Here is a 13,120-nt window from a genome sequence, read left to right on the forward strand (position 1 = left end):
AAAATTAATTGCATTTGATCAAGAGCAGATATTTTACAATTTTCTGACAAATAGTCATGCAGCTCAAATTGTAACAGGACTATTTTTCCTCTGTTTTTTTTCTTTTGCATAAAACAAACTAGAACTTTGCACAGTCCATACTACATACCAAAAATCTAAATTTGTTTTTTGAAGTTCAAGTTCCAGGATTTAATTTTAAATATTCTTGCTAAGAAATAGAATGTTTTGCCTTATATAATTACTGCAACCAAGTCAATTATATTTAAAGGGAAAACGCTATGCACATACTAGAAGAGTCCAGGGAAAAGAGGTTTGTGCACTACTGGGGAAGCTTTTACTGAGTGGGGCAACTGCTTTCCTCCTGCAACAAAAAAACCCATGATTCTTGACTCTCAAAGTTTGCACAGTTGCTGGGACCTCAGTTAGCCTTCATAATTTACACAGTGCATAGGTTCAAGTCTCTCTTGACCATAGAGTTTTCTCAAGCCTGGTTCAGCAAGCAAGTGTCCTTTTCCCATTACATGGATTCTCTGTCAGCTGTATTTGGTCATATCATGCTGTTGGTATATACCAATCCTACTCTCAGATGGCAAACCACACAAGTGCAGTATGAGATACAGTGAGAGCAGTGAAGTGGAAACCACACAGCAAAAGCAAAGATAACACCACAACTTGTGCACTGAATACAAAACACAACTTACATACAGAGTGCCAAGCTGATTTCGGTCTAGATCAAACTGTTGATAATAATGATGCACAAAACTTCTACCGATTTGTTCCCACAATGGGTGTTCAGCCATTCTGCTGTATAATAGTGAAGATTCAGTCCTGTTGAAGATATTCATTAAATTAATATTTCCAATATAATTCAAATTCACATGCTTAGTTCAGCTGTTGGCAATACAATACTATCTGTTCAAGAGTATTCGCAGTAAAAGGTTAAATTAGATTCCCTACAGTGCAGAAACAGACTCTTCAGCCCAACCAGTCCACACCGACCCTCTGAAGAGTAACCCACCCAGACCCATTTCCCTCTGACTAATGCACCTAACACTGTGGGCAATTTATCATGGCCAATTCACCTGACCTGCACATCTTTGGACTGTGGGAGGAAACCCACGCAGACATGGGGAGAATGTGCAAACTCCACACAGACAGACAGTCACCCAAGGCTGGAATTGAACCTGGTGCTGCAAGGCAGCAATGCTAACCACTGAGCCACCCTATCCTCTTGATTGCATATAGTTCGAGATCCAATTTGTAAAACTGCAGTCTCAAACATTACCATTCATGCTCTGAACGCAATCACAATAATTGTCATTGTGAGAGGAGACTGATTAGCAAGGTTAGATCTCACGCAATACAGGGAGAACTAGCCATTTGGATACAGAACTGGCTCAAAGATAGAAGACAGAGGGTGGTGGTGGAGGGTTGTTTTTCAGACCAGAGGCCTATGATCAGTGGAGTGCCACAAGGATCGGTGCTGGGTCCTCTAGTTTTTGTCATTTACATAAATTATTTGGATGCAAGCATAAGAGTTACAGTTAGTAAGTTTGCAGATGACACCAAAATTGGAGTTGTAGTGAACAGCAAAGAGAGTTATTTCATTACAACAGGATCTTGATCAGATGGGCCAGTGGGCTGAGAAGTGGCAGATGAAGTCTAATTCAGATAAATGCGAGGTGCTGCATTTTGGGAAAGCCAATCTTAGCAGGACTTATACACTTAATGGTAAGGTCCTAGGGAGTGTTGCTGGAACAAAGAGACCTTGGAGTGCAGGTTCATAGCTCCTTGAAATTGGCGTCACAGGTAGAAAGGATAGTGAAGACAGCGTTTGGTATGCTTTCCTTTATGGATCACAGCATTGAGTATAGGAGTTCAGAGATCATGGTGCGGCTGTACAGGACATTGGTTAGGCCACTGTTGGAACACGGCATGCAATTCAGGTCTCCTTCTTATTGGAAAGAGGTTGTGAAACTTGAAAGGGTTCAGAAAAGATTTACAAGGTTGTTGCCAGGGTTGGAGGATTTGAGCTTTAGGGAGAGGCTGAACAGGCGAGGGCTGTTTTCCCTGGAGCATCGGAGGCTGAGGGGTGACCTTATAGAGGTTTACAAAATTATGAGGGGCACGGATAGGGTAAATAAGCAAAATCTTTTCCCTGGAGTCGAGGAAAGATATAAGAGAGACCTAAGGGGCAATTTTTCACACAGAGGGTGATACGTGTATGGAATGAACTGCCAGAGGAAGCGGTGGAGGCTGGTACAATTGCAACATTTAAGAGGCATTCATATGGGTATATGAAAAGGAAGGTTTGGAGGGATATGGGCCGGGTCCTGGCAGGTGGGACTCGATTGGGTTGGGATATCTGGTTGGCATGGACGGGTTGGACCGAAGGGTCCGTTTCCATGCTATGACTTTGACTGTCTGCCTAAGCTCCACATTGGCAATTTTCAGTCAGAACCAGATCAGGAACACACAATCTTATTTACTCTATGCCAACTCACTCATGATTCAGATAATAATCCAGAGATTATCTTCAAGTCTGCTTTTTAAGCCCCTAGTTGCTCATATTCCCTAAAGAGAAACTCTTTTCAAGTTCTACGTTGTTAGTACCAATATAGGACCACACTTTGCACGTAAAAGTCGTCACATCCATTCCTCTGCATAAATCCAAAAGACTTGCTGACCTTTTTGCACCACTTGGGCATCTCCATGAATGGAGGAGTGATTGCCAACTGATGCTGGCAACATATTTTGTGCACTTGGGGAATTCATTAGCCTGAGAGAAAAAAAGTGTTTGCCACTGCTGGGATCTTCTAGCATATATTTAGAGCTTGGCTGCACACTACTTCAGTAACTACAAACGAGGAACCAGCCTTCATTCATATGGTGCTCAACATCACCACTGAGGACATGACCCAGAAGAATGGAAAGCTCACTCCCTACTGACAGACAGACCTGAAAGTCTTGGTGAACAGGCTGTTGGAGAGGACAGCAGTCCTTCTTGCTGCCAGTGGAGGTCACACCACTACAACAATCTAAACCCGAACTCAAATGGCAGATTGGGGCAGCTGAAAAGGATGCCCAACACTACAGGAAAGTTAGTATTTTTTTGCACCCACAAGGGTAAGTACCATGTCTTCCCTGCTACCTCTCACTCAAGTACACTCCAACTCTGCCACTGTACACCAAGGCTCATGGACACACACACTTCCATATTTATCACATCAGGTTGAGGGCTCTCACCTCTGTATCCTCCTGAACTATCTGACCTATGCTTCCAACTCACTCACTGGGGAAAACTCATCTCCTCATCTGCCCATGCATCACCACTAATGGCTGTACCATCCACTTGGATCATACTTCAATTCCACCACAGGGAATGTTCACCCAACACCCTTCATATATGCCTTCATAGCATCCCAAAAACCTACCTGTATCACTGGATTAACACGACCTGCAGGACTCACCATGGTCCAAATCCTGAACTACAAGGTCATGGATGCCCAGACCCATAGGACCCAGCACCTGACTGACCATGGCCAAACTCCTCAAATGTATGGAGTTCCCTTGACTGCAGTCCCCATTCACACAACTAAGGACTGGTTCGCTTTGAAATACAGAGTGTACGTTTGCTGTGTAAAGTGCTTCCACATGCTTAGGTGAGACACTGATGTTGCCCAGTGCTGGTCAACACCACCCAGTTGACTGTTCAGCACTTCCAAATTCAATAAGTTGCCTGTCTCTCCCTCTACTAAAAAGGAAAACAGAGGTTTGACTGTAATTAAACATTAAACACTGAGGGAAGAAAGTAATGTGACCGACAGGGAAGCTGACAAACATAACCAGGACTGAAGTCACTAAGAAGCCAAAAGATGCATGCTATATGCAGTTGGTCCAATAGCAGACAGTGAAAAGGCTGAGGATTTGCTGATGCCAACTTGCATGGATAAAGGGTTGAAAAGGACAATCGCTGTGGTGTTCTCTGGAACATCATTGTGAAGCAGAAAAAAAAATGGCTGGGATAAAGCACTGGTGTTACAACTGCCAGGGACTATTTACAAGCCATGCTTTTCCACTATCTAGCTTCCCAGAAAAGGAAAGAATTGGAAATGGTGCATAAATAAGGAGATTTGGGATTGTAATGAAATGCAAACATGTGGAAATAAGGTAGCTTCTACTCAAAGGCAAGTTTCTGAACTCAACATTTAAGGATCAAGGAATTGAACTAAGAAAAAAATAACCTTCACAATTCCCTGACTTTACTCACCATGCTCATGCCACATCAGGAAGGCGGGGGGGGGGGGGGGGGGAGGGGGAGGGAGTCTACCTCATGGCTAGCAGTTCGTAAATATACCAATGAAGCATGTAAGGGTCTGATTAGAAATCATTTGAAAGCAAAAGCTAAGTACAGAGGATGGAGATCTGAAGCATAAGCAGAAGATGCAAAGGATTCTAAGTTTGCATAGGGATATAGATAGTTTGAGTGGGTAAAAGTCTGGCAGATGGAGTATAATGTTGATAAATATGAAGTCAGCCTTTTTGGTAAAAAGGACTGTCATTTGAATGGTAAAACAAACTGTAGCAGAGGAACCTGTGTCCTTCTGAATGAATTGTACAAGGTTGGTTTGCAGGTGCAACTGCTAATTTAGGTAATGGAATTTTGTCTTTCACCTGCTGGAGGGATTGAGTTTAAAAGCAGGGAGGTTATGTTGCAGCTGTATAAGGGGCTGGTGAGGCTACACCTGGAGTACTGCATCCAATCTGTCTCCTTACTTGAGAAAGGCTGTACTGGCACTAGAGGGGTGCAGAAAAGATTCTCTAGGTTGATTGTGGAGTTGAGAGGGTGAGCTTACGAGGCGTAGACTGGATTATATTCATTGGAATTTATAAGAGTGAGGGATGATCTTATAGAAAGATAAAATTATGAAGAGAATAGATAAGATAGAAGTAGGGAGGTTATTTCCATGGGCGTGAGAAACTAGAATAAGAGCGCATAGACTCAAAATTAGGGGGATCAGATTTAGGACTGAATTGAGGAGGAACTTATTCACACAAAAGGTTGTGAATGTATGCAATTCTCTAGCCAGGGAAGTAGTTGAAGCTTCCTCAATAAATGTTTTTAAAGCTAAGACAGATTTTTTGAACAGTAAAGGAATTAAGCGTTATGGTGAGAGGGCATGAAAAGATCAGCCATGATATTGAATGGTGGAGCAAGCTCAAAAGGGGCACATGGCTTTCTTCTTCTCAATAAACTCATCATGTCAGACAGCATTTATGGAGACAAACAGTTGAAATTTCAAGTCAATACTAGTCTCTCAGTCATAGAATGGACACAGAACCTTTGGTTCAAACAGCCAATGCCAAACATAATCCCAAACTAAACTGCCTATTCCTGGCCCACATCCCTCCAAACCTTTCCCATTCATGTACTTACCCAAAAGTCTTTTAAAACACTAACTGTGCCCTTATCTACCACTTCCTCAGGAAGTTCATTCTACATACTACAACCCTCAAAAATTGTCCCTCATGACTTTTTAAAGTCTCTCCTCTCTCCTTAAATCCCTGCATAACATTCTTCTGAAAAATTTGTTTTGAAACTCAAAATTTGAAAAATCTTTCATACAATGGCAACATCTTAAGATTAGAGATTCTAGAGCAATGTGAATGAATGCACATAAGTGGCAGACATCATAGAAGCCAACGTCTGGAAATAGATGCAGTTGACTACCCTAAGCTGGAGTCATGGAGCAGACCCTTCAATCCAACTAGTCCATGCTGACCTTATTCCCAAACTAAACTAGTCCCACCTACCTGTGTTTGGCCTGTATCCCTCCAAACATTTCCTATTCATCTACTTATCCAAATGTCTTTTAAATATCTTTAAACATTGTAAATGTACCTGCATCCACCACTCCCTGTGGAAGTTCATTCCACACATGAAAACACTAAAATAAATTCTCTTTTGAAAATGACATGAGGGGCAACTTTCTCCTCTCATCTTAAACATGTCCCCTAGCTCTGAACTCCCACACCCTATAGAAAAGACCCATATTATTCATCTTATGTCCTTCATGAAGTTATAAACCTCAACAAGGTCACTCCTCAACCTTCTACACAAATGAAAAAACTCCCAGCTTATTTTCATTACATAAGCCCTTCATTCCCAGCAACATACTGGTAAATCTTTTCTGAACCCTCTGCAGTTTAACAATTTCCATCCTATAGCTGGCAACCAGAACTGGGCACAATACTCCAAAAAGGGGGCTCATCAACATCCGATACAACTTCAATATGACAGCTCAATTGCTATACTCAAAGGTCAGAATCTTGCCAATGAAGGCAAGCGCACTAAATACCTTCTTAACCATCCACCTGCAATGTGAATTTGAAAGAGTTATGTACAGGAACCTCCAAGTCTCTGTTCTACAACATTGCCCAGTGCCCTACTTTTAACTGTATAAGTCCTGCCCTTGTTTATTTTATCAATATGCTGCATTTACCCAAATTAAACTCTGCCACTCTTCAGCCTATTGACCCAATTGATCAAGATCTCGGTCACCTTCAATAACTGTATTGTGAAAGGACTGAACACTTCAGCGTTTGAGAACTTGATTAAGAATTAACCACATTTTGAAAGGACTATGTACAATAAATTCTATTATTAGTTAAGTCAATTTTCTAGTAAGTGTCCCAAATTCACATCAAGATTACATACGTATTTTGGTCAGTCTTTCAAATGAGGTTAACGGAAATGCCCTGTCGAGGTCAGGTAAGAGAAACACCTATGTGACTATTTCAAGAGGTAAAACAGAAATTACTCCGGACAGCTATTACGGAAAGAAAACGATGACGTTGATATTATCACAGTTCTCTTCGTCGAAATTTGACTGCATAAATCAGCTACTGAGTTACATTACTGTTCTTCAAAAAAATACACAACGTTAAGTATTTAGGGACTTTGACACTTTGAAAGTGTCTATATAAAATTTAAATTCATAGCACTTTTGAGAACAATCGAATCAGCAAGTTGTAAAACTTATCAGAATGCGAGGAACACGCTGCAATGTATTAGTATCTTTAATGAAATACATTTTTAAAGGAACTGGTGGCACAGTAGTTAGCACTGCTGCCTCTCAGCGCCTGAGACGTGGGTTCAATTCCCGCCTCAGGCGACTGACTGTGTGGAGTTTGTACGTTCTCCCGGTGTCTGCGTGGGTTTCCTCCGGGTGCTCCGGTTTCCTCCCACAGTCAGGTGAATTAGCCATGCTAAATTGCCCGTAGTATTAGGTGAAGGGGTAAATGTAGGGGAATGGGTGGGTTACGCTTCGGCGGGGCGGTGTGGACTTGTCGGGCCGAAGGGCCTGTTTCCACACCAAGTAATTTAATCTAATCTAAAAAAAACAAACAGGGGACGGTAATTTCATTCAATGCTGAATGCAAAGCGAGCGAGCAAACGGCCAGATTGTAGAAGTTACACAATCGGCGAAATGATCGTAAATATTTAAGATTATATTAATTCAAGATTAAAAAACATACATTTGAACGTAAGTGTTCAATGCGCTTATCAGACACGTGATAAATGGCAGTCACGAACTGTGTGGAAGTTGCATACCAGCCGCCGATTAGTGAATTAATGAACTCCTCAGCAAGAGGAAAGCTCCAGTCACTAACCATAGCGTGCAAACTGTCAGCAGCTTCCCAGCGGCATTTGTACAGAAGACACTGCATTCGCACGCTCTCACCAATCTTGAAACTGTCATTCATTTCATATTAAGCATGTAAATATGCAGCATCGTCACTCCAGTGACACATGCTCACGCACTCAAAGATAACGGTGCGGGGGTGATTCTGACGTTTAAAATCCTTTAATTCAAAACACAAAACAGCGCGAAAAATACCCGAAAGCTAAATATAGACCCTCGTGGGCACTACAAATGCCGGAAGCATACAGAATTGTTTCTGCAAAGTCTGCGGAATGAATGCACCAAACCCAATTGAGTTAGTAATTGAAAGAAAGCCTTTCAATCTTTTGCAGGTAAAATTGGCGCAACACACAAAACTGCGAAACAATTGTGTGGAAAGCAGCAACAGAATGTTGCATTTCAGTTTGCAACAAGGCCTCTGGGTCAGATCACTGACCATGTGAGGGGGGGAATATAACCGAGCCCAAGACAAAAACTTTACCAGCCAACACGCGCGCGCTTTTGGCAAGGCAGCGGGAATTCAGAAGAAACTCAATCCCAACCTCGCGTGTTCTGCCCGAGCCAACAGGAAACTCCGAAACCCTCACAGCCTCTTTCAGACCGACACCAAGGGAAGAGCCCCGCCCAAAGGTCAGTGCACGTGCCCACCAGCCCCGCCCAAAGGTCAGTGCACGTGCCCACCAGCCCCGCCCAAAGGTCAGTGCACGTGCTCACCAGCCCCGCCCAAAGGTCAGTACACGTGCCCACCATCCCCTCCCTTGGAACTGAGTTCACAAGCTCCGCCCAAAGGTCACTGCACGTGCCCACCATCTCCGCTCTCGAGCCCATGTTCACAAGCTCCGCGCAAAGGTCTGTGCACGTGCCCACCATCCCCGCTCTCGAGCCCATGTTCACAAGCTCCGCCCAAAGGTCTGTGCACGTGCCCACTATCCCCGCTCTCGAGCCCATGTTCACAAGCTCCGCGCAAAGGCCTATGGACGTATCCGTGAACTCCCCTCTGGTGCAGTCAGGCAAGTTTGTCCATAGGGCAATGCGTTGTTTGTTTGATCGACATGATGACTCATCTGGATGTTTTCATGTTTAAAACTTATTGAAAATCCTAAAGTAACAACCATCCAGAAATATTCTGTTTTGACACATCTATCCAAACGTATTCGATTTTGGGATTACTGATCTTCTGTTCATGTGTACCTGTTGGCATCATTAAAGTTCTAACAGTCCAGCTCTGTTAAACCACTCTTCCTCAGTTACTGCGTTGACTAAAGAAGTGTTAAAAGCAAATTTAAAATATGTTTTAGTGCCCTTGTCATTTTTCTGTAATGGTTTGCTGCAGCAAAGTCCAGGTGAGTGATTTTTAATTCCTGAAAAATTCTGGAACATCTGAGAAGAATCCTGTCATCAGTCAGGAGACAGGAAATTGAAAATAGTGACAACAGATATTTAGGTATGGGAATCTGTACAGCTTTTCACTATATTTGTACATGATTTAGATACATGAATAGCTATATACTCAAGTTTACTTGATCACCACGTTTAATGGCACCAGTAATAGCATAGGCACTGTTATGAAAGAGTTGATGCTCAGAAGTGCCTTAAATTTGAATCATAGAATCCCTACGGTATAGAAGCAGGCCCTTCAGCCCAACAAGTCCACACTGACACTCTGAAGAGTAACCCATTCACACCCTGCCCTGTTCTCCTACGTTTACCACTGAACAATGCACCTAACCTGGACACTATGGGCAATTTAGCTTGGCCAAGTTACGCAAACTGTACATCTTTGGATTGTGGCAGGAAACTGGAGCACCCTGAGGAAACTCACGCAGACACGAGGAGAATGTGCAAACTCCACACAGTCGCCTGACATTCAGTGGTTGAAAAAGCTGAACATGGAAGATTGCTACAAAAGAGAATCTTATGGTAAGATTCTGCAAGGAAGAAACTTAAAAAGCAATTGTGAAAACCCTGGTAAGAAGTGCATAGAAGCTCTGAACTTGTTTATTCCTTCAAGGGATGTGCACATCACTGATGAGGCCAGATTTCATTGCCCATCCCTAAATGCCCTGGAAAAGGTGGCAGTGAGCTACCATCTTGAATCACAGATGTCTTTAGGGGTGGGTGGGAGGGAAATGTAAGGGGCATCCACAAGTGGTGTTATGAAGAGGATTCCAGTATTCTGTCCCAGTGATAGGGAATTATGATAGAGTTCTAACTCAGGATGATATGTGATTTTGAGACTTGCAGGTGATGCTATTTCAAAACATCTGTTGCCTTTATCCTCGGAAGTGTTGCAAAGCTAGTCCCTTTTTTTCTAAAAGTTGCTCCTTGGCTCAAGGATACTCTACTCTTGATTTTTTTCAGAGGGGTAATAAACCAGGCGGGGAACCAATCAGTCTGGTTTGGTACAGAGATGAAAAGGATTTTGAGCGGCCTTTTGTTTATATGTAAACAGATGAGACTTCAGACCAAAGTGGTCATATTTTAGAAGTGACCTGGATAATGAAAGGGGAGTGGTTAGCTGAGCAGTTTAGTTCAGTCCTGAACAGGTGAGGAGTTCAATAGTAAGCTGTGTAGAAACTCTCTCTCTCTTTCTGCCCTTCAACTTCAACCTGTAAGCATGTGTTCCACTTATACTGGTTTTTAAAGGGAGTTTGCTTATTGGGACTGTTGTGTATGTTCGAAACAGCATACTTAGTTTGGATAGACTGAGTTCTGTAATTTTGTGAATACATTTTTGTCTGTTTTAAAATCTAGTAGTCAACCTAGCTAACTTACTCTGGGTAATTTTCACTGTACCCATACTGAAACAAATGGCAAAGTTATGGTCTGGGCTGCCTGCTTAAGAATGTTTTGAGTGGTTTGGCCTAGTCCGTAACAGATTGGGGGCTCTTTGCGGTATTTTGAACCGCGAGTGGTAGGTGCTAATGTCTCTATTTCGGGTGTTGGGTAGACAAAGCTTGGGATAGTAATTGCTCTTTCAGTGCCCAAAAGTTTTTTGGAACTGGATGAGGTGACTTCGAACGTTTGCAAAAGGTAAATAAGTCCAAGCTGCAGGAATTAGCAGAGAAGCTGGAATTGGAGAAACCATCAGAATCTATGTAGATGGCAAGAATTCAATTGCAAATGAAGTAGCTTGAGTTAGAGGCAAGACATAAGGAAAGAGCAGCAGAAATGAAATGGTTTGAGTTATGATTAAAATCAGAAGGGAGGGAAAAAGAGAGAGCAGCAGAATAGAGAGAAAAAGAGGAAGCAGCAGAAGAGAAAGAAAAAGAGAGGGCTTTTGAACTTCAAAAACTGACACTTCAAAAGGAAAGTCAGCATAAAAGGCTGGAGATAAAGGCTGAAGGTAGGCTTAGTAAGGAAAAGAATATGGATGAGCAAGTCCCTGGTAGTCAGAAGCCCAGTGAAAAACTGTTTAAGTATGTTTAAGCATTGCCTAAATTTGGTGAGAAGGATGTGGAAGCTATTTTCATCTCATTTGAAACGTGGCTAAACAAATGCAGTGGCCAGTGGCAATGTGGATTTTGTTGATCCAAACAAAACTTGTAGCTAGGGCTAGTGAGATATTCACATCACTATCAGAGGAGGTACCTGGGGAGTATGTGGAAGTGAAAAAAGCCATTTTAAATGCATATGAGCTTGTACCAGAAACCTATAGACAACGTTTCAGGAATCTAAGGAGGGACCCTGGTCAAACCTATATTGAGTTTGAAAGGATCAAACATTAATTTCAATAGATGGATATGCGCTTTAAAAATCGATCAAACCTATGGTGCCCTTAGGTAATTATTTTGGAGGAATTCAAAAATTCACTGCCTGAAGTAGTGCGAACTTATGTGGAAGAGTAGAGAATTAAAACAGCAAGATTAGCAGCTGAAGTGGCTGATGATTATGAATTGGGACACAGGATCATTTCAGTCTGTAATGCTGAAGGATGAGGAGATATGCATTCCTGAGAGACTATTGCCAGAAAAGGTACTTGTAACAGGAATTCATGGTGAGACAAAAAGTGCTCAATTATGTAAAGTGAGGCTAGAGAGCCCAGAGAAGAGTGGAGAATTTGTGGTAGGAGTACTGGACAAACTCTCAGCTCCAGGAATACAATTTGTCCTTGAAAACGATATAGCTGATTCACCAGCAGGCGTGCTGCCTACTCTATTTGAAAAGCCAGTGGACATGAAGGCAACTGAAGACATGAAGAATGTTTTGCCAGGAATTTTCCCTGATTGTGTGATCACAAGATTACAGAGGCACAAGTTGAAGCAGGAGAGATCAAAAGGCACAGATAAGGAAGCTGACCATAGCTTTATCAGAAACCTTCTTCGATCAGATAAGTGGAACAGAAAAGCAGCAAATAGATAAACATACAAGTATCTTTAGTTCTGCTAAGCTGATTGAATTACAGCAGAAAGATGAGAACTTAAAACAGATACATCAAAAGGCATTTGCAGAGAAGGAAAGTGTGTTTCTGTGTGTTATTACTTAACAAATGATGTCTTAATGAGGAAATGGAGACCATCAAACATTCAAGCAGATGAGAAATGGACAGAGATTCATCAAATTGTTTTGCCAGTCGAGTATAGTGCTGCGAGTGGTGCATGAGCTATTACTTGGAGGTCATTTAGAGTTGAGGAAAACACAGGCTAAAATACAAAGACATTTTTATGGGCCTGGACTACACAAAGATGTAGTTGAATTTTGCCAAACGTGTCATACATGTCAGCTAATCGGAAAGCCACATGCAGTAATAAAACCTGCACCTTTAATACCTATTCCAGCATTTGAGGAACAAGAGTCTCGATTGATTGTGTAGGTGCCCTAACTCAAACAAAATGTGGGAATAAGTATTTATTAACAATAATGGATGTGTCAACTAGATTTCCAGAGGCAATCCCATAATGCAATATCACAGCTAAAAGAGTTGTAGAAGAATTGGTTAAATTTTTTACTAGATACGGATTACCAATAGAGATCCATTCAGATCAAGGATTAAACGTCACATCCAAACTATTCAAGGAGGTTATGGATAACTTGGGAATAAAGCAATTCAAATCTACTCTGTAACATCCAGAATCACAGGGAGTGCTAGAGAGATGGCATCAAACACTAAAGACCATGTTGAGAGCTTATGTTCAGGATTATCCAAATGGTTGGGATAAGGGAGTTCCGTTTGTACTTTCTGTGATCAGAGATGCACCAAATGAGTCGACCAAATTTAGTCTGTATGAATTAATTTTGGGGCATGAAGTAAGGGGACTCTTAAAATTGATTAAGGAGAAATTAATAAGTCAGAATTCAGAGACCACCCATTTGGACTATGTGTCAAATTTTAGAGAACGATTAAAAAGAGCTGAAGAGCGGCAGCATTTAAAAGTATCACAGCATACAATGAAACAGGAAGCAGATAAGAAATC

General features: G+C 41.9%; 1 protein-coding gene across 5 annotated transcripts in view; it reads right to left on the reverse strand.

Annotated features, from left to right (window-relative positions):
* The window catches only part of LOC122564279 (nuclear transport factor 2-like), a 50,289-nt gene extending 41,934 nt beyond the window's left edge, over nucleotides 1-8,355 (reverse strand). Inside the window, exons 1-2 of one of the 5 annotated variants that reach the window (XM_043718956.1) lie at nucleotides 7,675-8,053; nucleotides 702-828 (exon numbers count right to left, since the gene is read on the reverse strand). In XM_043718956.1, the coding sequence (XP_043574891.1) occupies nucleotides 702-828; nucleotides 7,675-7,763 (216 nt within the window). In that variant the 5' untranslated portion in view covers nucleotides 7,764-8,053. Of the gene's footprint in view, nucleotides 1-701; nucleotides 829-7,674; nucleotides 8,068-8,187 lie in introns of those variants that run through there. The other 4 variants (XM_043718959.1, XM_043718958.1, XM_043718957.1 and 1 more) reach the window with 4 other exon arrangements.
* Between the last annotated feature and the right edge of the window lie 4,765 nt (nucleotides 8,356-13,120).

Source organism: Chiloscyllium plagiosum, chromosome 29, assembly GCF_004010195.1.
Source record: "Chiloscyllium plagiosum isolate BGI_BamShark_2017 chromosome 29, ASM401019v2, whole genome shotgun sequence".
NCBI lineage: Eukaryota > Metazoa > Chordata > Chondrichthyes > Orectolobiformes > Hemiscylliidae > Chiloscyllium > Chiloscyllium plagiosum.